Genomic DNA, 27,233 nt, shown 5'->3' on the forward strand with positions numbered 1-27,233 from the left:
CCAACTAAGACCCTGATGTCAGCCTGTTCCCTCTTGGAAGGAACAAAGTTTCTATTGTCTGTTATGTCACCGTTAGCCAATCATACCTCTCCACGCCCTTAAGATAGCTTGCCCACTCCTCCCCCTCCTAACCCCTTATAAGCCCCCCACCTCCCTGACCGGGTGTGACTTCCCCGGCCTGTGATAGCCAGACCACGGAACATCACCCGGGAATTTGCATTCATATAAACTAGAGTCCCTCTGTTGCCTCTCTTCGCCTGCTTATTTCATCCAGAATTTATCTTACAGAACCTACTTGTAGATACCTGAAACTGCATTTCTGCCATCGCTGATCTAAGGTGGCTGTAGAGCAAGAGGACTGGACAGAGGCTGCAACAAATCATATGGTTCACCTCCCTGTTACTAGAACAGTGAATGTTCAAACTGTCCGGGGAAGGCAGACCCCTTCTGGGCCCAGCGCCCTTAAGTAGTTTTCCCAGTGTTCACCGGCATTCATTCATGCTATCGTTGGCCTGTGGCCAAGCGAAACTCACCTTCGTTTAAGGTTCATCTTTTCAAGGAGAGAATAATGATCAATATTCCTTCTCCCGTGGAGCACACACAAGTACACAAAAACTAGCAGAAAAGTTATTGCCTTGTCTGGTCCAAACGACCTCTGTTGCTTTACCCTTTATTCTGAGAATAAAATACCCTTTAAACTGTTACATTCATTTAGTCTTAGTGGTGGTTTTTTGAATATTTCTTTATATTACCTTAAAGTAGGGTGATGAAATTGGACACAATATGTCAATAAATACCTGATGAATAAATAGTTGAGTGGAAGATTTACTTTTCACTTCTTGAATGTGAAGCTCCTTTTAGCACACTGCAGTCATTTTTCATGCAGATTTTATAGCTTTGTTGTGGACCAGGAAATACGTCTTGTACGGGAAGCTTAGGTATAGTTGTTGTCTTTGACTCTGGTGCTGTCCCTTTTTCAGGAGGGTAAGAAGCACCTGGCAGGCTTGGGGACTTTGCGTCTGGGCAGCCTGATCACTGAACTCACCGCAAATGAAGAACTGACTGGGACTGACGGTGCCCTGGTAAATGATGAAGGTGAAGTCTGGGTCACAGGGAGTAAGGTGGGGGAGGAGGCTAGCCACTTAGGGTAAATGTACTTTTCAATGGGAGTTACCTAAGGGAGTGAGAGTTATTTGCTATTTGTTAATATATACTCCCCCCTGCTTTTTTTTATTCATAGGCTGGATCAGGAGTACAGAAGATGCTGTGGACTATTCAGACATCAATGAGGTAGCAGAAGACGAAAGCCAAAGGTGTCAGCAGACAATGGGGAGCTTGCAGCCCCTTTGCAACTCAGGTGATTGTTTGGTGTCCTCTGTAGAGCATACCAGTGTATTATCCCGCTGTATAGTCTAGTTTGTTTGTTTCTTTCTTTGTGTGCTTTCTGCCATTGTTCCTGCTCTCTGTGCCTTTGCTCTGCTTCTCTCCCTTTGTCAGCTCAGTTCCAAGTTGCTGCTCTCCTCTGGTGTTCCGAGGCAGTGGTACCATACTCAGGCTATTATTCCTCGTACTGATTATTTCCAAACTTGTGGTGAATGCCAAGTAACGATGATAATGCTTTCTCCCTTATCATCTGGTATTTGAGTACCTACCTTGTTCATAGCACTGTTGTAGATGCTGTTTAAACTCAGTCTTTGCCCTCAAGGAATTGGTAATTCAAGGAGGATTAATATGTATGATCACATATAAACAAGCACACACATTTCTTGGCTCAGCTTCTGTTAATCACTCACCAGCTCTATGCTGACAGTGCAGTTAATGCATGCACACACCATAGGTTTTTCTCCTGGGTGTAAGGTACTACATTATAGAATCAGAATGTCAAAACTGGAAGGGGTCTTAGTGATTATTTTCTTTTCACCTCATCATAGATAAGGAAAACTTGAACTTGAGAGAACTTTAATAATGTGGAGCTTTATTAAAAGTTCTACAGTCAGCTAGCTGCAACCTTGAATAATTCAGCAACTCAGTGCATTAGACATTTTTGGAATACCTGATGTGTGCTGTGTAACTAATAGACAGTATGGAACAAAGATAATAAAATCCATTTTCTGATCCTGAACTCAGTTCCATAGTCTGGAACCTAGAGCTACCATCATATTCCACTCTTTCCACTGCCATTTGCTACCTGTCACTGCTTGAAACTTTTATATGAAGTTGTTTATTTGTTGTCCACCTTTTTGAATTACATTTCAGGGTCAGTTAATGGATTTGAGTGCTTCCTATATAAAGAGATGAATTGTACCACATACACAAGAAGTAACCCAGATAAATAGAAGATACAGGTCTTACCTTCACAGGGAAATTAGGGAAGATGGGGTAGACAATGCAAAGCATAATTACTCCTAAGAGGAAGACAGAAATCAGCTAAAAGCTCATAGTTCTGTATGGAGTTTTATATTTAGTTTTGAGAGCCTGCCAGAATAGCTAAGTTAAAAGTAGCATAACTATTGTTTTGAGCCCCCTGACTGAGGCTAAGGGGGAGTTCATAGTAGCTCTGATTTTTAGGGAATGTATTATTTTCAGATTTAGGTTTATTTCTCTAGGGATGATATGGAAGAGCATAGTGGTAGTTTCCTGTTGGGTTTTATGAGCTGACCACCTAGGAAAGGAGAATGTTGAATTTGATAAATCTCAATTCTGAGTTCTCTTGACCTCTGAGGGTACCTTTGTCTCTGCCATTAGCTTCCTCCTTCCCTGACATTGTCCCCTTCCCATGGCCTGATTTATATGGGTGCTTCTTTGGAATAACTGGAATTGCATGGAACTCATTAGAAAACGCTTCATGGAGGTGAATATTGACCAAAGTATTGAAAGACAAGGTTTGATGGATAAGAGGCAGCAGAGCATTTGGTTTGGAGACATGGATTGTCTGAAATGTTTGGAGATAGAATAGTGGGGGGGGAATTGGCCAGCGGGTTTTCTTGAAAGGAGTGAAAACATACCGCCAAAGAGCAAGACCCCAGGGTAGAAGAATTTGAAAGCACCTTCTTGGAAATAGAAAAGATGTGTTTGAGGGGTAAGAAATTAATGAAGGAGACAGGAGATTAAAATGATAGGTTGGGAAAATGAGGATAGAAGTGGTATTGATAGTAAAAGAAAGTAATTTAAAAGAATATTTCAGTGTTACGCAATTAAATATCTGAGTGAAAAGGTTATTTATATATTTTTATTATTTTTTATTTTGTTATCATTAATCTACAATTACATGAAGAACATTATGTTTACTAGGCTCCCCCCTTCACCAAGTCCCCCCAACAAAAACCCATTACAGTCACTGTCCATCAGCATACTAAGATGCTGTAGAATCACTACTTGTCTTCTCTGTGTTGCAGAGCCCTCCCCCCACATTATACATGCTAATCATAATGCCCCCTTTCTTTTTCCCAGCCCTTCTCTCTCCCTTCCCACCCATCCTCCCCAGTCCCTTTCCCGTTGGTGAGTGTTAGTCCATTCTTGAATTCTGTGAATCTGCTGCTGTTTTGTTTCTACAGTTTTTCTGTTTTTATACTCCACATATGAGTGAAATCATTTGGTACTTGTGTTTCTCCACCTGGCTAATTTCACTGAGCATAACACCCTCTAGCCCCATCCGTGTTGTTACAAATGGTAGGATTTGTTTTCTTCTTAATATTCTTCTATATGGAATATTTCTTCTATAATATTCCATTGTGTATATGTACCACATCTTTATCCACTCATGTACTGATGGACACTTAGGTTACTTCCATTTCTAAGCTATTGTAAATAGTGCTGCCATAAACATAGGGGTGCATTTGTCTTTTACAAACTGGGTTACTGTATTAGGGTAAATCCTTAGAAGTGGAATTCCTGTGTCAAATGGTATTTCTATTTTGAGCTTTTTGAGGAACCTCCATATTGCTTTCCACAATGGTTGAACTAATTTACATTCCCACCAGCAGTGCCCCTTTCTCCACAACCTCGCCAACATTTGTTGTTCTTTGTCTTTTGAGTGGTGGCGATCTTTACTGGTGTGAGGTGATACTTGATTGTAGTTTTAATGTGCATTTCTCTGTTGATCAGCGATGTGGAGCATCTTTTCATGTGTCTGTTGGCTGTCTGAATTTCTTCTTTGGTGAAGTGTCTGTTCAGATCTTGTGCCAATATTTAATTGGATTATTTGCCTTTTGCTTGTTGAGGTATGTGAGCTCTTTATACATTTTGGATGTCAACCCTTTATCAGATCTGTCATTTATGAATATATTCTCCCATACTGTAGGATGCCTTTGTGTTCTCTTGATGGTGTCCTTTGCTGTACAGAAGCTTTTCAACTTGATATAGTCCCCCTTGTTCATTTTTGCTTTTGTTTCCCTTGCCTGGGGAGATATGTTCATGAAGAAGTCGCTCATGTTTATGTCCAAGAGATTTTTGCCCATGTTTTTTTCTAAGAGTTTTATGGTTTCATGACTTAAATTCAGGTCTTTGATCCATTTCAAATTTACTTTTGTATATGGGGTTAGACAGTGAGTGATCCAGTTTCATTCTCTTACCTGTAGCTGTCCAGTTTTGCCAGCACCAGCTGTTGAAGAGACTGTTGTTTCCCCATTGTATGTCCATGGCTCCTTTATCATATATTAATTGACCATATATGTTTGGGTTAATGTCTGGAGTCTCTATTCTGTTCCACAGGTTGTGGCTCTGTTCTTGTGCCAGTACCAGTGTCCTAATCACTGTGGCTTCGTAGTAAAGCTTGCAGTTGGAGAGTGAGGTTCCCCCCACTTTGTTCTTCCTTCTCATGGTTGCTTAGGCTGTTTGGGGTCTTTTGTGGTTCTGTATGAATTCTGGAACTGTTTGTTCTAGTTCGTTGAAGAATGTTGTTGGTAATTTGATAGGGATTGCATCAAATCTGTATATTGCTTTGGGTAGGATGGCCATTTTGACTATTTTAAGTCTTCCTATCCACGAGCATGGAATGAGTTTCCATTTGTTAGTGTCTTCTTTAATTTCACTTAAGAGTGTCCTGTACTTTTCACGGTATAGGTTTTTCACTTCCTTGGTTAGGTTTATTCCTAGGTATTTTATTCTTTTTGATGCCATTGTGATTGCAGTTGTTTTCCTGATTTCTCTTTCTATTAGTTCACTGTTAGAGAATAGGAATGCCACAGATTTCTGAGTGTGAATTTTGTATCCTCAACTTTGCTGAATTCCGATATTAGTTCTAGTAGTTTTGGAGTGGAATCTTTAGGGATTTTTGTAAAATATCATGTCATCTGCAAATAGTGACAGTTAAACTTCTTCTTTACCAATCTGGATACCCTGTATTTCTTTGTTTTATCTGATTGCCATGGCTAGGATCTTCAGTACTATGTTGAATGACAGTGGGGAGAGTGGGCATCCCTGTCTTGTTCCCGATCTCAGAGGAAAAGCTTTCAGCTTCTCGCTGTTCAGTATGATGTTAGCTGTGGGTTTATCATATATGGCCTTTATTATGTTGAGGTACTTGCCCTTTTTACCCATTTTTCTGAGAGTTTTTATCATGAATGGATGTTGAATTTTGTCAAATGCTTTTTGAGCATCTATGGAGATGATCATGTGGTTTTTGTCCTTCTTTTTGTTTATGTGGTGGATGATGTTGATGGATTTTTTGAATGTTGTACCATCCTTGGATCCCTGGAATGAATCCCACTTGGTCATGGTGTATGATCATCTTGATGTATGTTTGAATTCCATTTGCTAATATTTTGTTGATTATTTTTGCATGTTCATCAGGGATATTGGTCTGTAATTTTCTTTTTTGGTGGGGTCTTTGTGTGGAATAATTTTAGAGTGATGCTGGCTTCATAGAATGAGTTTGGAAGTATTCCCTTTCTTCTATTTTTTGCAAAACTTTCAGGAGAATGGGTATTATGTCTTCTCTGTATGTCTGATAAAATTCGAAGGTAAATCCATCTGGCCCCAGGGGTTTTGTTCTTTGGTAGTTTTCTGATTACCACTTCAATTTTGCTGCTGGTAATTGGTCTGTTTAGATTTTCTGTTTCTCTATGGGTTAGTCTTAGAAGGTTGTATTTTTCTAAGAAGTTGTCCATTTCTTCTAGGTTTTCCTGCTTGTTAGCATAAAGGTTTTCATAGTATTCTCTAATAAATCTTTGTATTTCTGTCGTGTCTGCTGTGATTATTCCTTTCTTGTTTCTGATTCTGTAGATGTGTGCTGATTCTTTTTTTCTCTTAATGAGTCTGGCTAGAGGATTATCTATTGTGTTTATTTTCTCAAAGAACCAGCTCTTGGATTCATTGATTTTTGCTATTGTTTTATTCTCAATTTTATTTATTTTTTTTCTGATCTTAATTATGTCCCTCCTTCTGCTGACTTGCGGCCTCATTTGTTCTTTTTCCCATTTCGATAATTGTAACTTTAGACTATTCATTTGGGATTGATCTTCCTTCTTTAAATTTTTCTGGATTTCTGTATACTTTCCTTTTAAGACTGCTTTCACTGCGTCCCACAGAAGGTTGGGCTTTGTGTTGTTGTTGTGATTTTTTTCCATATATTGCTTGTTCTCTATTTTAATTTGGTCTTTGATCCATTATTTTTGAGCTTGTTAAACATCCATGTGTTTGTGAGCATTTTTGTTTTCTTTGTACAATTTATTTCTAGTTTTATACCTTTGTAGTCTGAAAAGTTGGTTGGTAGTATTTCAACCTTTTTAATTTACTGAGGCTCTTTTTTGTGGCCTACTAGGTGGTCTATTTTGGAGAATGTTCCATGTGCACTTGAGTAGAAGGTGTATCCTGTTGCTTTTGGATGTAGAGTTGTGTGGATGTCTGTTAGGTCCATCTGTTCTAGTGTGTTGCTCAGTGCCTCTGTGTCCTTATTTTCTGTCTGGTGGATCTATCCTTTGGAGTGAGTGGTGTGTTGAAGTCTCCTAAAATGAATGCATTGCTTTCTATTTCCTCCTTTAATTCTGTTAGTATTTGTTTTACATATGATGATGCTCCTGTATTCAGTGCATATATATTTATATTGGTTATATCCTCCTGTTGGATAGACCCGTTTATCATTATGTAATGTCCTTCTTTATCTCTTGTTACTTTCTTTTTTTGAAGTCTTACTTTGTCTGATACAAGTACTACAACACCTGCTTTTTTCTCTCTGTTGTTTGCAAAAAATATCTTTTTCCATCCCTTGACTTTTAGTCTGTGCATGTCTTTGGGTTTGAGGTGAGTCTCTTGTAAACAACATATAGATGGGTCTTGTATTTTTGTCCATTCTGTTACTCTGTGTCTTTTGATTGGTGCATTCAGTCCATTTGCATTTAGGGTAATTTTTGAAAGATACATATTTTTATTGCCATTGCAGGCTTTAGATTCATGGTTACCAAATGTTCAATGTTAGCTTTTTTACTATCTTACTGTCTAACTTAACTTGCTTATTTAGCTATTATAAACACTGTCTGATGTTTCTTTTTTCTCTCCCTTCTTATTGCTCCTTCTCCATTCTTTTTATGTTCGGAGTTTTATTCTGTGACCTTTTGTGTTCCTTTGGCTGCTTTTGTGAGTAGTTGATTTTATTTTTTGCCTTTAGTTAGTATTTGGTTGGTCTGCTTTCTTTGCTGTGATTTTATTTTCTCTGGTGACATCTGTTTAGCCTTAGGAGTGCTCCCATCTAGAGCAATCCCTCTAAAATGCCCTGTAGAGTTGTTTTGTGGGACGCAAATTCCCTCACCTTTTACTTGTTTTGAAGTTGTTAAACTCTCCTTCATATTTAAAGGATAATTGTGCTGGATATGATATCCTTGGTTCAAGGCCCTTCTGTTTCATTGTATTGAATATACAATGCCGTTCTCTTCTGGCCTGTAAGGTTTGTGTTGAGATGTCTGATGATAGCCTGATGCGTTTTCCTTTGTAGGTGAGCTTTGTCCTCTCTCTAGCTGCCTTTAAAACTCTGTCCTTGACCTGTGCACCCTTGCCAGTATTTATTATTGTCTTACGGATGTTGGCCATGCTAACTGGTGTGAGGAGATATCTCATTGTGGTTTTAATTTGCATTTCCCTGATGATTAGCATCTGGAGTTTCTTTTCAAGTATCTGTTAGCCATTTGGATTTCTTCTTTGGAGATGTGTCTGTTCAGATCCTCTGCCCATTTTTTAATCAGGTTATTTGCTTTTTTGGGTGTTGAGGCATGTGAGTTCTTTGCATATTTTTATGTTAACCCATTGTCGGATAAGTTGTTTATGAACATATTCTCCCGTATTGTAGGATGTCTTGTTGTTCTGCTTCTGGTGTCCTTTGCTGTACTGAAGCTTTTGTTTTGATGAACCTCCACGTTTTCATTTTTGCTTTTGTTTCCATTACCCAAGGAGATGTGTTCAGGAAAAAATTGCTCATGTTTATGTTCAGGAGATTTTGTCTGTGTTTACTTCTGAGTTTTATGGTTTCATGTCTTACATTCAGGTCTTTGATCCATTTTGAGTTATGCTTTGTATATGGAGTTAGACAGTGATCCAGTTTCATTCTCTTAAATGTAGCTGTCCAGTTTTGCCAACACCAGTTGTTGAAGAGGCTGTCATTTCCGTGTTGTATATAGGCAGCTCCTTTATTGTATATTAATTAGCAATATATGTGTTGCTTTATATGTGGGCTCTCTGTTTTTTTCTGTTAATCTATGGGTTTGTTCTTGTGCAGGTACCAAATTGTCCTGATTATTGTGGCTCTGTAGTAGAGCTTGAAGTTAGGGAGCGTAATCCCCCCTACTTTGGTCTTCCTTCTCAGTATTGTTTTGGCTTTTAGGAGTCTTTTGTGCTTCCATATGAATTTTAGAATGTTTGTTTTAATGCTTTGAAGAATACTATTGGTATTTTGGTAGGGATTGAGTTGAATCTGTAGATTCCTTTAGGTAGGATGGCCATTTTGACAACTTAATTCTTCCTATCCATGCACATGGGATATATTTCCATTTATTGGTGTCTTTAATTTCTCTCAATGAGTGTCGTGTGGTTTTCAGGATATAGGTCTTTGATCTCCTTGGTTAGGTTTATTCCTAGGTATTTTATTCCTTTTGATACAATTGTAAATAGAGTTGTTTTCTTGATTTCTCTTTCTTCTAGTTCATCGTTAGTAGATAGGAATGCCACAGATTTCTGTGTATTAATTTTGTATCCTGCAACTTTGCTGCATTCAGATATTGATCATAGTAGTTTTTGGTGGAGTCTTTAGGATTTTATCTTCAGTATCATATCATCTACATGCAACAACAGTTTAACTTCCTCTTTACCAGTCTGGATGCCTTTTATTTCTTTGTTGTCTGATTGCTGTGTCTAGGACCTCCAGTGCTATGTTAAATAAAAGGGAGAAGAGTGGGCATCCTTGACTTGTTCTTGATCTCAGAGGAGAAGCTTTCAGCTCTTCACTGTTAAGTATGATGTTGGCTGTGGGTTTGTCATATATGGACTTCATTATGTTGAGGTACTTGCTTTCTATACCCTTTTTGCTGAGAGTTTTTATCATGAATGGATGTTGAATTTTGTTGAATGCTTTTTTAGCATCTATTGGAATGATCATGTGAATTTTGCCCTTCCTTTGTTGATGTGTATGATGTTAATGAATTTTTGAATATTGTGCCGTCCGTGCATCCCTGGAAGAAATCCCACTTGCTCATGATGGATGATCTTTTAGATGTGTTTTTGAATTTTGTTTGCTCATATTTTGTGCAGTATTTTTGCATTTATGTTCATCAGGGATATTGGTCTATAACTTTCTTATTTTGTGGTGTCTTTGTCTGGTATTGGTATTAGAGTGAAGCTGGCCTTACAGATGGAGTTTGGAAGTATTCCTCCTCTTCTACTCTTTGGAAAACCTTAAGGAGGATGGGTATTAGGTCTTCTCTAAACGTTTGATAAAATTCAGTGATGTAGGGGTTTTGTTCTTAGGTAGGTTTTTGATTACCAGTTTAATTTTGTTGCTGGTAATCGGTCTGTTCAGATTTTCTGTTTCTTTCTGGGTCAGCTTTGGAAGGTTGTATTTTTCTAGAAAGCTGTCCATTTCTTTTAGGTTATCCAGTTTGTTAGCATATAATTTTTCATAGTATTCTCTAATAATTTGTTGTATCTCTGAGGTGTCCATAATGATTTTTCGTTTCTCATTTCTGATTCGGTTTATGTGTGTGTAGACTCTTTTTTTCTTGATAGGTGTGGCGAAGGTTTTATCTGTTTGGTAATATTCTCGAAGAACCAGTTCCTGGTTTCATTGATTCTTTCTATTGTTTTATTCTTCTCGATTCTATTTATTTCTGCCCTGATTATTATTATGTCCCTCCATCTACTGACTTTGGGCCTCATTTGTTCTTTTTCTAGTTTCATCAATTGTGCGTTTAGACTATTCATTTGGGATTGTTCTTGTTTCTTGCAGTAAGCCTGTATGCTATGTACTTTACTCTTAGAACTGCCTTTGCTGCATCCCACAGGTTTTGAGCTGTTGAGTTTTGTTTTCATTTATTTCCATGTAGAGTGAAAGGTCTTTTGGTATAAGAACATGGTACAATTGTAGAGGGGAAAGTCAGGGCAAGGCATATAGATTTGGGTTTAATCTCAAAAAAATGGTGATTTTTGAAGGAAATGGAAAGTATAGAGGAATAAAAGAGTGTTCAAGACCAAGTTTTGAGTGATGCCTGTGGCTAAAGGACAGTGAAAAGCATAACCAACTGGAGAAAGTGGACAAGAAATGTGTCAGACTTGGGAGGTGAGAAAAGAGAAAGTTCACTCTCAAGGAAAGTGACAGAAGAATGTTAAATTCAATTATGAGATTAAACAGGGCAAAATAACAAATAAAGCAAGATTTGATCAGGACAAGGATCAAAGGTTTTTAAACAGTTCTTGGGAACTCCCTAAGTTCCTGTATGATGTATACGTAATGGAACAGCATTTGTCGATGTCATTTCCTTCTAAAGGCAGAAGGTGCATCTTCCCTGTGTGTTCTTAGGGATATGCATAGAGCTTTATTTGGTGCTTTAAATTCTTGAGTGATGAGGGAGCACCAGACTGTTGTGTGACATTCTGAATACTGAGCTTACCTTCATGGTATTATTAGATTATGATGAAGATGACTATGATGCTGATTGTGAAGACATAGATTGCAAGTTGATGCCTCCTCCACCTCCACCCACAGGACCTATGAAGAAGGATAAAGACCAAGATGCTATTACCTGTGGTAGGTAGTTTGTTTTTATTGATGGAGCAAGTTGATTCAAAAGTCCAGACTTTTGGTGTGCACATAGGGGCTATTAAGCTGCTAGGACAGGATACAACTTCCCGAAGTGATTCATTCAAATTTCTGTATTAAAGGGAAGCTTTACTTTTAAAACATGTGGCAGCAGTATCTTAACATGCACTCAAGAAGAGGTAGTTTAAATTGATCAGTGGTAGTCAAATCTGGCTGCCCATCAGAATCACCCTAGGTCTTTAAAAAAATATGGATTTCTGACTCTTCATCCCTGGAGAGTCTTAATTCAGAAGATAGAGCTTAGGCATTTCAAAAAGTACAGTATCCCAAAGTAATTTCTGATGCAACTCATTTGTGTACTGGTATTTGAAAACTACCTGTTTAGATGATTCTCTTTAAAATAAATTAAATGGGGAGGGCACTCTAGAATATGTATAAATCATATAGAGCCAATAGCCAGATTCAGACATTACAAAGGCAGAGTCCTCATTGATCATCTCACCTCTTCCTAAGTCTGCAATAGTAGTAACCCTGTCCTATGCTAGAATTTGGGGAAGAGCAGTGTCTTTGATCTCCTGTATTTTGATGCTTCTAAGCTACTTCTATTAGAATTTTAAGCCATTTCCTTTTTAGTCTGTGGGCTAAACAGCAGCTATAATTTTATGTCATAGATCTTATTTATTTTTTTGAGAGGGCATCTCTCATATTTATTGATCAAATGGTTGTTAACAACAGTAAAATTCAGTATTGGGGGGTCAGTGCTCAATGTACAATCATTAATCCATCTCAAGCCTAACTCTCGTCAGTCTCCAATCTTCTGAAGCATAACGAACAACTTCTTACATGGTGAACAAATTCTTACATAGTGAATAAATTCTTACATGGTGAACAGTACAAGGGCATTCATCACAGAAACTTTCGGTTTTGATCACGCATTATGACCTATAAACAATCAGGTCAAATATGAATATTTGTTTGATTTTTATACTTGATTTATCTGTAGATCCCACATTTCTCCCCTTATTATTATTATTATTTTTATTTTTAATAAAATGCTGAAGTGATAGGTAGATGCAAGATAAAGGTAGAAAACATAGTTTAGTGTTGTAAGAGAGCAATTGTAGATGATCAGGTGTGTGTCTGTAGACTGTGTTAATCCAAGCTAGACAAGGGCAATAAAACATCCACGGATGCAGAAGATTTCTCTCAAAGCAGGGGGTATGAGGTTCTGAGCCTCCCCTCTGTTGATCCCCAATTTCTCACCTGTTGGCCCCCCTGCCACTGTGCCTGCCTTAGGTTGTTCCTCCCTTGAGGAATCTTACCCATCTCTGGCTAACCAGTCATCTTCCAGGGCCATACAGGGAAATGTAAAGTTGGTAAGTGAGAGAGAAGCCATATTGTTTGAAACGGTTAGCTTTTTACTTCTTTGCAGATTTATGCCCTGTGTCTTCTATTCCCAGCACTTGTCTCAAGGAATCTTTACCACCTGGAGGAATTATGATACTCGGTAACTTCGATATGAGGCACAAATTCTATTTAAGGGTTGTAATTAGGAAGGAAGAAGAAAAGCTATAGAGGTAGCAGATGGAAGAAAACATGGGAGGATTGATTATTTCTTTGACATATCTTCTTGTAGAGTACCTTAAGTATGTATAGGTTTTAAACTACTAACTAATTTGCACACACATATTAACATAATAGGAATACGGTGACATAAACAAAGCAAATCTATAATTACCATCCATCTCCAGTGAAGCCAAGAAAACCATTTAGGCACCCTAGGCATTTGTGAAAATTTGTCTATGATATGATGGATATTGTCCAACTGTACTTGAACAGTCTGAGAAAAATCAGACAAATTAAAGCAGCCCATTTCTGGGATCTGTTCACCTCCCATATGTTCTTTTAACCGTAGATAGTCTATAGTCATAAGATTTTGGAGTGCTACAACTTGCACCCCTCCCAGCTCCTGGTTGAGTTCCACCAGTACAGATCTGGTCAAATTCGTTCTCTCACTGTATGCACATGGCAGCCTAGACATCTCCCTCCTCATTCCAATGGCAAGTCCAGGAAACGGTGGGGTGGACGCAGCCACAACTGCAGCATCGCGCCGATCCCTGTGGAGGCTTTTTGATGATCATACCCTGGCACGGGTCCTCCAGAGAGTGCTGATGCCGGAAGCTCCTCCTCATATCCTATCTTAGTTCATTTTCTGGGTATCCAAGCTAGGCCTTGATCTTCTGCATAGAAACAAACAGACCCTTTGCCCACACTTTGACATGCCCTCTATACCACTGTGCAGAACTCATTGGAGGTCAGCACACAGGGACTGCTATTTTTGTTTATTAAGAGAAAGGAATATTATCAGAAAAGAGTACCTCCATAGCTGATCATCTGACACCCTTTAAGTGATCGACATTAAGGATATTTAAAGCATGCGTTGATCTTTGATTTACCAATAGTTTTATCCTATCAAGGAGTAATCCCCCTTTTCTTTCTTTCTTTTTTTTTTAATCTTTAATCTACACTTACATGAAGAGTACTATGTATACTATGCTCTCCCCTATATCAGGTCCCCCCTAACAACCACATTACGGTTACTGTCCATCATCTTAGCAAAATGTTGTAGAATCCCTACTTGTCCTCTCTGTTGTACAGCCCACCCTCCCCTTTCTCCCTCCCCCCCATGCATGCTAATCATAATACCACCGTTCTTCTCCCCCACCCCTTATCCCTCCCTGCCCACCCATCCTCCCCAGTTCCTTTCCCTTTGGTACCTGTTAGCCCATTTTTGGGTTCTGTAATTCCACTGCTGTTTTGTTCCTTCAGTTTTTCCTTTGTTCGTATACTCCTCAGATGAGTGAAATCATTTGGTATTTCTCTTTCTCCAACTACCTTATTTCACTGAGCATAATACTCTCCAGCTCCATCCATGTTGCTGCAAATGGTTGGCTTTTTTCCACTTCTTATGGCTGAGTTGTATTCCATTGTGTATATGTACCACATCTTCTTTATCCATTCATCTACTGATGGACATTTAGGTTGCTTCCAATTCTTGGCTATTGTAAATAGTGCTGCGATAAACATAGGAGTGCATCTGTCTTTCTCAAACTTGATTGCTGCGTTCTTAGGGTAAATTCCTAGGAGTGGAATTCCTGGGTCAAATGGTAGGTCTGTTTTGAGCATTTTGATGAACCTCCAAACTGTTTTCCACAATGGTTGAACTAATTTACATTTCCACCAGCAGTGTAGGAGGGTTCCCCTTTCTCCACAGCCTCGCCAACATTTGTTGTTGTTTGTCTTTTGGATGGCAGCCATCCTTACTGGTGTGAGGTAATACCTCATTGTAGTTTTAATTTGCATTTCTCTGATAATTAGCGATGTGGAGCATCTTTTCATGTGTCTCTTGGCCATTTGTATTTCCTTTTTAGAGAACTGTCTGTGCAGTTCCTCTTCCCATTTTTTAATTGGGTTATATGTTTTTTGTTTGTTGAGGCGTGTGAGCTCTTTATATATTCTGAACGTCAAGCCTTTATCGGATCTGTCATTTTCAAAGATATTCTCCCATACTGTAGGGTTCCTTTTTGTTCTATTGATGGTATCTTTCTCTGTACAGAAGCTTTTCAGCTTAATGTAGTCCCACTTGCTCATTTTTGCTGTTGTTTTCCTTGCCCGGGGAGATATGTTCAAGAAGAGGTCACTCATGTTTATGTCTAAGAGGTTTTCGCCTATGTTTTTTTCCAAGACTTTAACGGTTTCATGACTTACATTCAGGTCTTTGATCCATTTTGAGTTTACCTTTGTATATGGAGTTAGACAATGGTCCAGTTTCATTCTCCTACATGTAGCTATCCAGTTTTTCGAACACCATCTGTTGAAGAGACTGTCATTTTGCCATTGTATGTCCATGGCTCCTTTATCAAATATAAATTGACCATATTTGTTTGGGTTAATGTCTGGAGTCTCTAATCTGTTCCACTGGTCTGTGGCTCTGTTCTTGTGCCAGTACCAAATTATCTTTATTACTGTGGCTGTGTAGTAGAGCTTGTAGTTGGGGAGTGAGATCCACCCTACTTTATTCTTCTTTTTCAGGATTGCTTTGGCTATTCGGGGTCTTTGGTGTTTCCATATGAATTTTTGAATTATTTGTTCCAATTCATTGAAGAATGTTGCTGGTAATTTGATAGGGATTGCATCAAATCTCTATATTGCTTTGGGCAGGATGGCTATTTTGACGATATTAATTCTTCCTAGCCATGAGCATGGGATGAGTTTCCATTTATTAGTGTCCCCTTTAATTTCTCTTAAGAGTGACTTGTAGTTTTCAGAGTATAAGTCTTTCACTTCTTTGGTGAGGTTTATTCCTAGGTATTTTATTCTTTTTGATGCAAGGGTGAATGGAATTGTTTTCCTGATTTCTCTTCCGGCTTGTTCATGATTGGTGTAAAGGAAAGCTACAGATTTCTGTGTGTTAATTTTGTATCCTGCAACTTTGCTGCATTCCGATATCAGTTCTAGTAGTTTTCGAGTGGAGTCTTTAGGGATTTTTATGTACAATATCATATCATCTGCAAATAGTGACAGTTTAACTTCTTCTTTACCAGTCTGGATTCCTTGTATTTCTTTGTTTTGTCTGATTTCCATGGCTAGGACCTCCAGTACTATGTTAAATAACAGTGGGGAGAGTGGGCATCCCTGTCTGGTTCCGGATCTCAGAGGAAATGCTTTCAGCTTCTCCCTGTTCAGTATGATGTTGGCTTTGGGTTTATCATATATGGCCTTTATTATTGAGGTACTTGCCCTCTATTCCCATTTTGTTGAGAGTTTTTATCATGAATGGATGTTGAATTTTGTCAAATGCTTTTTCAGCATCTATGGAGATGATCATGTAGTTTTTGTCTTTCTTTTTGTTGATGTGGTGGATGATGTTGATTGATTTTCGAATGTTGTACCATCCTTGCATCCCTGGGATGAATCCACTTGGTTATGGTGTATGATCCTTTTGATATACTGTTGAATTCTGTTTGCTAGTATTTTATTGAGTATTTTTGCATCTATATTGATCAGGGATATTGGTCTGTAATTTTCTTTTTTGGTGGTGTCTCTGCCTGGTTTTGGTATTAGGGTGATGGCTTCATAGAATGAATTTGGGAGTATACTCTCTTCTTCTGTTTTTTGGAACACTTTAAGGAGAATGGGTATTATGTCTTCTCTGTGTGTCTGATAAAACTCCGAGGTAAATCCATCCGGCCCCGGGGTTTTGTGCTTGGCTAGTTTTTTGATTACCGTTTCAATTTCTTTCCTCGTTATTGGTTTGTTTAACCTTTGTGTTTCTTCCTTGGTCAGTCTTGGGAGGTTGTATTTTTCTAGGAAGTTGTCCATTTCTTCTAGGTGTTCCAGCTTGTTGGCATATAGGTTTTCATAGTAGTCTTTAATAATTCTGTGTATTTCTGTGCAGTCTGCTGTGATTTTCCCATTCTCATTTCTGATTATGTTGATTTGTGTTGATTATCTTTTTCTCTTAATAAGTTTGGCTAGAGGCCTATCTATTTTGTTTATTTTCTCAAAGAACCAGCTCTTGGTTTCGTTGATTTTTGCTATTGTTTTGTTCTTCTCAATTTTGTTTATTTCTTCTCTGATCTTTATTATGTCCCTCCTTCTGCTGACTTTAGGCCTCATTTGTTCTTTTTCCAGTTTCGATAATTGTGATGTTAGACTATTCATTTGGGATTGTTCTTCCTTCTTCAGGTGTGCCCGGATTGTTATATACTTTCCTCTTAAGACTGCTTTCGCTGCGTCCCACAGAAGTTGGGGCTTAGTGTTGTAGTTGTCATTTGTTTCTTTATATTCCTTGATCTCTATTTTGATTTGTTCATTGATCCATTGATTATTTAGTAGCCTGTTGTTAAGCCTCCATGTGTTTGTGAGCTTTTTTATTTTCTTTGTAGAATTTATTTCTACTTTCATACCTTTGTGGTCTGAAAAATTGGTTGGTAGAATTTCAATATTTTGAAATTTACTGAGGCTCTTTTTGTGAGCTAGTATGTGGTCTATTCTGGAGAATGTTCCATGTGCACTTGAGAAGAATGTATATCCTGTTGCTTTTGGATGTAGAGTTCTATAGATGTCTATTAGGTCCATCTGTTCTAGTGTGTTGTTCAGTGCCTGTGTGTCCTTACTTATTTTCTGTCCGGTGGATCTATCCTTTGGGGTGAGTGCTGTGTTGAAGTCTCCTAAAATGAATGCATTGCAGTCTGTTTCCCTCTTTAGTTCTGTTAGTATTTGTTTCACAAATGCTGGTGCTCCTGTGTTGGGTGCATATATATTTAGAATGGTTATATCCTCTTGTTGGACTGAGCCCTTTATCATTATGTAGTATCCTTGTTTATCTCTTGTTACTTTCTTTGTTTTGAAGTCTATTTTGTCTGATATTAGTACTGCAACCCCTGCTTTCTTCTCACTATTGTTTGCCTGAAATATGTTTTTTCATCGCTTGGCTTTTAGTCTATGCTTGTCCTTGGGTTTAAGGTGAGTTTCTTGTGGGCAGCATATAGATGGTTCTTGCATTTTTATCCATTCTATTATTCTGTGTCTTTTGATTGGTGCATTAAGCCCATTTACATTTAGGGTGACTTGAGAGATATGTACTTATTTCCATTGCAGGCTTTAGATTCGTGGTTACCAAAGGTTCAAGGTTAGCTTCTTTAGTATCTTACTGCCTAACTTAGCTCGCTTATTGAGCTATTACATACGCTGTCTGGAGATTCTTTTCTTCTCTCCCTTCTTATTCCTCCTCCTCCATTCTTCATATGTTGTGTGTTTTGTTCTGTGCTCTTTTTAGAAGTGCTCCCATCTAGAGTAATCCCTCTAGGATGCCCTGTAGAGGTGGTTTGTGGGAAGCAAAATTCCTCAGCTTTTGCTTGTCTGGGAATTTTTTAATCCCGCCATCATATTTAAATGATAGTCGTGCTGGATACAGTATCTTTGGTTCAAGGCCCTTCTGTTTCATTGCATTAAGTATATCATGCCATTCTCTTCTGGCCTGTAGGGTTTCTATCGAGAAGTCTGATGTTAGCTTGATGGGTTTTCCTTTATAGGTGACCTTTTTCTCTCTGTCTGCCTATAAAACTCTTTCCTTGTCCTTGATCCTTGCCATTTTAATTACTATATGTCTTGGTGGTATCCTCCTTGGATCCCTTCTTTTGGGGGTTCTGTGTAATTCCATGGTCTGTTCGATTATTTCCTCCCCCAATTTGGGGAAGTTTTCAGCAATTATTTCTTCAAAAAGACTTTCTATCCCTTTTCCTCTTTCTTCTTCTTCTGGTACCCCTATACTACGAATGTTATTCCTTTTGGCTTGGTCACATAGTTCTCTTAGTGTTGTTTCATTCCTGGAGATCCTTTTATCGCTCTCTATGTCAGCTTCTATACGGTCCTGTTCTCTGGCTTTTCTATTCCTTCAATGGCCTCTTGCATCTTATCCATTCTGCTTATAAATCCTTCCAGGGAATGTTTCACTTCTGTGAGCTCCTTCCTGACATCTGTGGTCTCCCTCTGGACTTTATCCCATTGCTCTTGCATTTTTCTCTGCATCTCATCCCATTGCTCTTGCATTTTTCTCTGCATCTCTGTCAGCATGTTCATGATTTTTATTTTGAATTCTTTTTCAGGAGGACTGGTTAGGTCTGTCTCCTTTTCAGGTGTTGTCTCTGTGATCTTTGTCTCCGTGTAGTTTTGCCTTTTCATGGTGATAGAGATAGTTTGCAGACCTGGTACGATAGACCGCTGGAAGAGCTTCCCTTCTTGTAGGTTTGTGGCCTTCCTCTCCTGGGAGAATAGCGACGTCTTGTGGCTTATGCTTGTCAGCTGTGCGCAGACAGGGCTTCTGCTACCTGCCTGTTTGCTATGGAGTTTATCTCCACTGTTGCGGTGGGTGTGGCGTGGCTGTGGTTGCTCCTTCAAAGGGGTGGAGCCCTGTTGGAGGGGGAACGGCGGCGGGGAGGCTATTTATCTCCATAAAGGGCCTCTGTGCTCCCTGTTGCCCAGTGGGTTAGAGTGCCCAGAGATCCCCAGATTCCCTTCCTCTGGTCTAAGTGTCCTGTCCTGCCCCTTTAAGACTTCCAGAAAGCACTCTCCAAACCAAAACAACAGCAGCAACAATGAGAGAGGGAACAGAAAAAAAAAAGGAAAAAACACACGATTTTTTTTTTTTCTTCAGGCGCTGGTCCCAGGCACCCTCTCACTGGTCCTGCTGCCCTGTCTCCCTAGCACCAGGGTCCCTGTCTCTTCAAGGCTTCCAAAAAGCACCCGCCCACCGGTCCTGCAGGGAAAAACGTGCGATATTCTTTGTCTTCATGCGCCGGTCCCAGGCACCCGCTCACCGTTCCTGCTGCTCTGCCTCCCTAGCACCGGGGACCCTGTCCCTTTAAGGCTTCCAAAAAGCACTCGCCAAAAAGAGAAAAAAAAAGGGGAAAAACTCGCGATTTCCTCTGTTCTCAGGCGCCGGTCTCAGGCACCCGCCCACCGGTCCCGTAGGGAAAAACGCGTGATAATCTTTGTCCTCAGGCGCCGGTCCCATGCACCCCTCTCACCGGTCCTGTTGCTCTGCCTCCCTAGCTCCAGGGTCCGTGTCCCTTTAAGGCGTCTAAAAAGCACTCACCAAAAAGAGAAAAAAAAGGGGAAAAACGCGCGATTTCCTCCGTCAGGCGCCTGTCTCAGGCACCTGCCCTCCGGTCCCGCAGGGAATAACCCGGGATATTCTTTGTCCTCAGGCACTGGTCCCAGGCACCCGCTCACTGGTCCTGCTGCTCTGCCTCCCTAGCACTGGGGTACCTGTCCCTTTAAGGCTTCAAAGAAGCATTCACCAAAAAGAGGAAAAAAAAGGGGAAAAACGCGCGATTTCCTCGGTCCTCAGGCGCCAGTCTCAGGCACCCGCCTACCAGTCCTGTAGGGATAAACGCGTGATAATCTTTGTCCTCAGGCGCCGGTCCTAGGCACCCGCTCACTGGTTCTGCCGCCCTGCCTCCCTAGCAATGGGGTCCCTGTCCCTTTAAGGCTTCCAAAAAGCACTCGCCAAAAACAAAAACAAAAACCGCTCCGGTTTCTTTCCACCCGCCGGGAGCCGGGGGGAGGGGCGCTCTGGTCCCCCCGGGCCGGGGCTTGTATCTTACCCCCTTCGCAAGGCGCTGGGTTCTTGCAGGTGTGGATGTGGTCTGGATGTTGACCTGTGTCCTCTTCCTATTTTAGGAAGAGTTTTCTTTGTTATATTTTCAAAGCTCTATGTGTTTTTGGGAGGAGATTTCCACTCTCTACTCACGCCACCATACTGGCTCCGCCCCCCCCTCCATAGATCTTATTTTATGGTAAATAACTTAATTGTTATCCTATGGCCTTAAAAAAATTCTTCACCTCATGGGTCTCTGAACCAGACATGATAAGGGCTGACTGATGTAAAGATGTATAATTTTGGGCACATTCATTTAACCTAATATATTTACAGGAAGTAATAAATGTAGTAATAGTGTTTGTTCTCTTTCATCACAACCCTAGGGTACCAGGTACAAGGTGAGTTGGGGATAGTGGGAGATAATGAATTGGAATGAGTGTTTTGGGTTGCATTCTAGTAATCTGAGTTCTTGGAACTATATCCCCTGCCACTGAGCCATGCATAAGCCTAGATTGGGGGTTGTTGGCTGAATTTGAGGAAATAATGCTCACACCTATATGCCAAAGGGGTTTCTCTTCCTTGTTGCAGTGTCTGAGGATGCAGAAGACATCATCTTGCCCTCCGTCATTGCCCCTGCCTCTTTGGCCTCAGAGAAAGTGGACTTCAGTAGTTCCTCTGACTCAGAATTTGAGATGGGACCTCAGGAAGTAACACAGGCAGAATCTGAGAATGGAAAACTAACCCTACCATTGGCTGGGATTATGCAGTATGATGCCACCAAGCTGTTGCCAAGTGTCACAGAACTTTTCCCAGAATTTCGACCTGGAAAGGTACTTTCTGTGGAGAATGCCCACATTGCAAACCACTGACTTCTTCTAAGTACTGAGATCTATTGTTAAGGTACTGAATATAGAATGGCTTCCTTATTCTTAAAATCTAAAGGTGTCCTTATCCAAGGACATTATAGTAAGTCTTTTTTTAAGTTGCATGCATTGATAGCACATGTGATTTATATAGTTCTCATTAGAAATCGTTCTTGTTGTCTTAGAAGAATTAGTCCAAATTACTAAGGAATACTTCTTTCTTTGCTTTTTTGGAAGAGGTTATAAATCTGAGTTTATCGCTCCTTATCTCTTCTTCACAGTTGAGTAGACCCCTCAAAGTTTCCAGACCCAGATGTTGCTGTTTTTGTATCTGGCATTTGAGTTTCTGATACAGTAAAGTGTTCTTTGTACTAGGTGTTACGCTTCCTACGTCTTTTTGGGCCAGGGAAGAACGTCCCATCTATTTGGCGGAGTGCTCGGAGAAAGAGGAAAAAGAAGCACCATGATCTGATACAAGAAGAGCAGATCCAGGAGGTGGAGTGCTCAGTAGAATCATAAACCAACCAGAAGTCTTTGTGGAACTAAGACTTTGCTCTGCCACCACCTCCAAAGCCGTGTCTCTGATGATGAAGTAGACAAAATAGGGACCTGCGATTAAGACCTAGGAGGGGAACAAATGAGTTCCCCCTAGCATATGTCTAAATTAGGAATAACACCTTAGTAGGCAGAGTCCTGTGGTGATTACAAGTAATCATGAGTTCAGTCCCAGTGGCTATCCCTTCCTTTTTGTAATAAAAAAGTACTGGGGGCTGGAAGATGGTGATATGTAAACTGGGGAATAGGAGAGTTTGAATGATAAGCACAGTGTGCCTTGATATACTTCTGTTGTTCATATTCTAACTCCAATTCTATTCAAGAATCATCCTTATGGATCTTTTAACTTGCTCTCCTGCCTATATTCTTAGGACAGCTGGGATCAGGAAATCCTCTTCCCCTTCCACTACTTTGTTTTGTTACAGATCACGGTGATGGCTCCTGTGGAGTCCAAATTTTCCCAGTCAACTGGAGATACAGATAAACTGACAAATATCAAACCAAAAGTGGCTGAGTGGCGTTACGGGCCCGCCCGACTGTGGTATGATATGCTGGGTGTCCCTGAAGATGGCAGTGGGTTTGACTATGGCATCAAACTGAGAAAGATGGAACATGAACCTGTGATAAAAAATAGAATGATGGAGGTAAGCAACACTAGTATGTAAGAATGGAATCAAAGTGCCCAGGGCCCTCTTATTTTTATTTTACTTTCCAACTAGGATGATACTGGACAGGGTTTCATTGGTGAAAGATGTGGGTGTCTAAGCCTTTTGTCTGGTAAGGTGTATCACCCTGGCATCTAGGTCCCATTGTAAGGATTTTAGTTGTGAAATGAGTGCTGTGCCAGACTAGGAGTGGTCCTCCATTATTGGGTGGTTCTCTCAGGTCAAGAACCACATGTGATGTATGTAATATGGGATTTGGGGTGAAAACTTTGACCAGTGACCATTCAGGGATTTGTTGTTCCTTCCGTACTTATGCAGGACTTTAGGAAGCTTGAGGAAAGCAATGGCACTGATCTTCTGGCTGATGAAAACTTCCTGATGGTGACACAGCTGCATTGGGAGGATGATATCATCTGGGATGGAGAGGATGTCAAACCCAAAGGGACAGACCCTCAGCGTGGAAGCCTGGCAGGCTGGCTTCCTTCCAGAATGACACCGAATGCCATGGCTTATAACGTTCAGCAAGGTTTGTTTCTATGCTGGCTGTGTCCAGCACACTGCCCTTCATCTCAGTCATCCTAATTGGGCTTAGCTGTAATCTTTGCTGCTGCTGAGTCAGGGCAGTGAAATGGTTCGGATCTGAGCCCTGATTCTAGTCTTTAATAATTTTTTTTGCACTGTTATTAATGAGCTGTGATTCTCAATTTAAGAATGTGATAACCATTTTGAAATTAAAGATCTTTCTGAGCTATAAAAATTCTTTATGTGGTTCATTTTGTTTCCAAAACTCCTTTATCTTTATCATTCAGAATTTGCCTTCTTTCTCTTTAAACATGCCAAAAAAGGTATATTAATACTTAGTGTAGAAAAATTGGAAAATATGTTGTCAAAAGTCCCTGGTAATCCTACCATCCAAAGACTATTGACTATTAACTTTTTTATATACTTTGTTTTCAGTTTTCTGTGTGTGTGTGTGTGTGTGTGTGTATGTAGTAGCTGGGCTCATCTCTATAGATACAGTTTTTAACTAAGTATTCTATGTTCTAAGTTCTTCATAAATGTTTAATGACATGGGAAACTCGTTTTAAACAAAAAACATATGAAGTGGCATACTTGATACCCTGCTTGTGTAAGTGGGGAAGAAAAGCACTCTATATTAACACAGAAAGCTGACTAAAAGCAACTTCAGTATGGGTGTCAAAGTGGTTATTCTGGTTTGTAAGATCACAGATAGGTTCAGTTTTCTTTATACCTTTCTGTATTTTTTTCCAGATTTACAGTTAACATGGATTACATATATAATTTGGAAGAACAACAAAAATGTCTTAATTTTTAAATCCAAGAAATTATTTTTTTCCTTTGTCACACACTTTATTGGTTGCACAGTATTCTTACATGGATGATTTTATAAACTACAGCAATAATTGTATTTTTAATATATTTTACTGCCATTTATTGTTACCATATTTTGCCATATCATTTATTACCAAAATTTAACTGATTCTATTAAACATATGGCTATTTAAATTTTGACTCGTTAAAGTTATTGCAAGAAGCATGTTTTTCTGCAACGTTTTTTAAAGTGAGAAATACACTGTGTCCAGTAGGTTTCTTTTCAGTAGCCACATCAGTAATTCTTCTAACATTTGTTCGTTTTTCCTCTGCTAGAATCATGATTGAAAGGGGCATAAGTGTTTTGTCTATTGCTGAGTTTTTCTTCCTGTTTTGACTAGGTTTTACAGCCACCCTGGATGATGACAAGCCTTGGTATTCCATTTTCCCCATTGACAATGAGGAGCTGGTATATGGACGCTGGGAGGACAATATCATCTGGGATGCCCAGGCCATGCCCCGACTGTTGGAGCCTCCTGTTTTGACACTTGATCCCAATGATGAGAATCTCATTTTGGGTATGGTACTGTAAGGCCAGTTTCATAATTGACAGCTTGCTGTTAATGTCAAGAGGCAGTAGGAAATGGGTAGGTCATAACTAGAATCTTCTCTGTAGCAGTTTGAGAGAGCAAACGGTGGCTGTTAATTTCTAATATTTGTGTATCATTTAGGGAAAACTTGTAATGTAGGAAAGTTGGAAAGCAGTACCTTTGAGACGTCCTGAGTGTGTTTGGTGAGAGTGAATCATGGACTAGAAGTGGTTTGGAGTGGGATGAGAGATCTGGTTAGGAAGTACAAAGGTACTGGGAGAAAAGGTGAATCTTAGGGATAGCACCTCCAGAGTGATTTTTATTTCATCCTTAGAAATTCCTGATGAGAAGGAAGAAGCCACCTCTAACTCCTCCTGTAAGGAGAATAAGAAGGAATCATCTCTGAAGAAGAGTCGAATTCTCCTAGGGAAAACAGGTGTCATCAAGGAGAAACCACAGCAGGTCTGTGAAGGGAAAAGGGACTCAGTGTTTAGAACAAAGAAAGGTAATGGAGAAGGGTAGTCTGACTAAGGTTTATTTGATGACCTGTCATTTAGAACATGTGTCAGCCAGAAGTGAAAGATCCATGGAATCTCTCCAATGATGAATATTACTACCCCAAGCAACAGGGTCTTAGAGGCACTTTTGGAGGAAATATTATCCAGGTAAAAGCATTTTTTCTGTGGTGTATGGGAATCACTGCTTTGTTCTGCTGGAGAATAGGGGTTAATCTTGCCTAAGCTAGAGTTAGTATTTAATTAGTACTTTTGTATCTCCTGGCTTAGCACTCAATTCCTGCTGTGGAGTTACAGCAGCCCTTCTTTCCCACCCACATGGGGCCCATCAAACTCCGGCAGTTCCATCGCCCACCTCTGAAGAAGGATTCCTTTGAGGCAGTATCTCAGCCAGCTCCTCATTCAGTCCAGCCCTTGCTAAAGCACATCAAAAAGAAGGCTAAGGTATTATGATTGAATCCTGGTTAGAAAGAACCAGCCATAAAAAACATTGGAGTACAAATTGGGGGAATGCACTGGATATTAGGTGATATTAGGGAATTATTTACTTTCTTAGATGTCATAGAATGTTACTCTGGTTATTTAGGAGACTGTCCTTATTTTTAGGAGTCGTGAGCAAGAATACTTCATGGCTGAAGTGCTCGATGACTGCAATTTTCAGAAATGGTTCTGCAGAATCCATAGGAGATTGTTATAGATAAAACAAATACAGCAGAATATAAACAATTACATGTAGGTGGTGAGATAAGTGTTCTGTAGTTTTAGCTTTATTATAATGTTTCAGAATTTTTGTGATGAAATGAAAGAAAAGGCAAGTTGAGGTAGTGTTTGGAGTCAGTGTCTCAGAATGAACAGCATCAGTCTGTAGTTTCAGTTACCCTATCAGGAGCTGGACTATATTCTCTTTATTCTGGGCAGATGAGAGAACAGGAGAGGCAAGCTTCAGGTGGTGGAGAGATGTTTTTTATGCGCACACCTCAGGACCTCACAGGCAAAGATGGAGATCTTATTCTTGCAGAATACAGTGAGGAACATGGACCATTAATGATGCAGGTTGGAATGGCAACCAAGATAAAAAATTACTATAAGCGGGTGAGTCTACTCAGAAGATCTTTGTTGTTCATATAGCTAGTCAGATGTCCAGTGATAATCTGTAAATGTGTATATGTCTTTGTTATACTATAGATTTCTTGGAAGAAAGGAATGGTATCTTAGAGGTAGTAATACTAGTAAAGTGTCAGTTATGCTCATGGAATATTTTGTGTAGGTTTATTGATTATATTCCATGATAATACGTGAGTCTGCTGTGTTCCTTACAGAAACCTGAAAAAGACGCTGGAGCCCCTGATTGTAAATATGGAGAAACTGTTTACTGCCATACATCTCCTTTTCTGGGATCTCTCCATCCTGGCCAATTATTGCAGGTGAGGAATTCTTTCCTGTTGTAATGTTTAAGAAATTGACAGATGAGCTAGTCAGCCCAGAGAGAACCAATTTCAGTTCATTGAGGTACTACTCTTAACATCAAATGTGGGGAAGATCAGTATAATCCAAGAGTGGTTGTAATCCAAAATTTTTTTGATCTTTTTATTAAAATTGGCTTCTAACTATCTTATTCATGAGCTAAATTTAAAGTAGTTTTTTTGAAATTGTGCACACTGGTAAATCCAGAAACATCTGGGTGGCAAAGGGAAGTCAACCTGGGATTAATAATAATAGGTAGTTTATAAATGTTTGATTTGGATATGTCTAAGTGGTATGTTTTGACTATATTATTTGTGGTCATTTTGAGTATTGAACCACACCTAAACTGTGCTATTTAAAGTCCACAACCGTGGTAAAATGTTTTTTCTTCCTTCCTTGATGGCTGTAGAAAGGCCCTCTGGTAACCTAGCTTTCACACATTTTGTTACAGGGAGATAGAGAGGTCCACAAATGATGTGAGGAAATCTCTATAACTTGCCTGCCTTGTTTTTCCTCCACTTAATTTCTCTTGGCAATCTTAACCCTTTTCCCTGCTCTTGTACCTTGTGAGTTCCATTATTACTCTGGCTTATTCTCTTAAAGCATCTGCAAAGCCTACTTTTCTTTATCCTTTACATCTGTAGTCCATTTTCCAACAGATTTTGAGTACTATCTTTATTCTATTACTGGCATTTTTCTTCCTGTAACTTTCTGTTGAGATGTTCTATCAATTCATCTGCTTTTGTGGCTACCTTTGTCGTTTCTGAAAAATCCTGTTTTATCTTCTCCTGTAATTCTTTTTCTTTCTGTATTTCACAATTAGAATTTTGTTTGCACAGTCATATAT

At 39.5% G+C, this 27,233-nt stretch overlaps 1 protein-coding gene across 9 annotated transcripts in view; it reads left to right on the forward strand.

The window, feature by feature from the left end:
* Positions 1-27,233, forward strand: part of LOC140847599 (transcription initiation factor TFIID subunit 1-like) — a 117,519-nt gene that overhangs the window by 27,306 nt on the left and 62,980 nt on the right. For 7 of the 9 annotated variants that reach the window (XM_073228286.1, XM_073228288.1, XM_073228287.1 and 4 more), the window contains exons 2-14: positions 981-1,095; positions 1,241-1,357; positions 11,105-11,224; positions 20,991-21,232; positions 21,641-21,760; positions 22,246-22,464; positions 22,804-23,011; positions 24,219-24,395; positions 24,742-24,869; positions 24,965-25,072; positions 25,193-25,366; positions 25,841-26,014; positions 26,242-26,346. In XM_073228286.1, coding sequence (XP_073084387.1) covers positions 981-1,095; positions 1,241-1,357; positions 11,105-11,224; positions 20,991-21,232; positions 21,641-21,760; positions 22,246-22,464; positions 22,804-23,011; positions 24,219-24,395; positions 24,742-24,869; positions 24,965-25,072; positions 25,193-25,366; positions 25,841-26,014; positions 26,242-26,346 — 2,007 coding nt within the window. The remainder of the gene's footprint in view (positions 1-980; positions 1,096-1,240; positions 1,358-11,104; positions 11,225-20,990; positions 21,233-21,640; positions 21,761-22,245; positions 22,465-22,803; positions 23,012-24,218; positions 24,396-24,741; positions 24,870-24,964; positions 25,073-25,192; positions 25,367-25,840; positions 26,015-26,241; positions 26,347-27,233) is intronic. The other 2 variants (XM_073228290.1, XM_073228289.1) reach the window with 2 other exon arrangements.

The sequence above is a fragment of the Manis javanica genome, unplaced genomic scaffold (assembly GCF_040802235.1).
Source record: "Manis javanica isolate MJ-LG unplaced genomic scaffold, MJ_LKY HiC_scaffold_24, whole genome shotgun sequence".
NCBI lineage: Eukaryota > Metazoa > Chordata > Mammalia > Pholidota > Manidae > Manis > Manis javanica.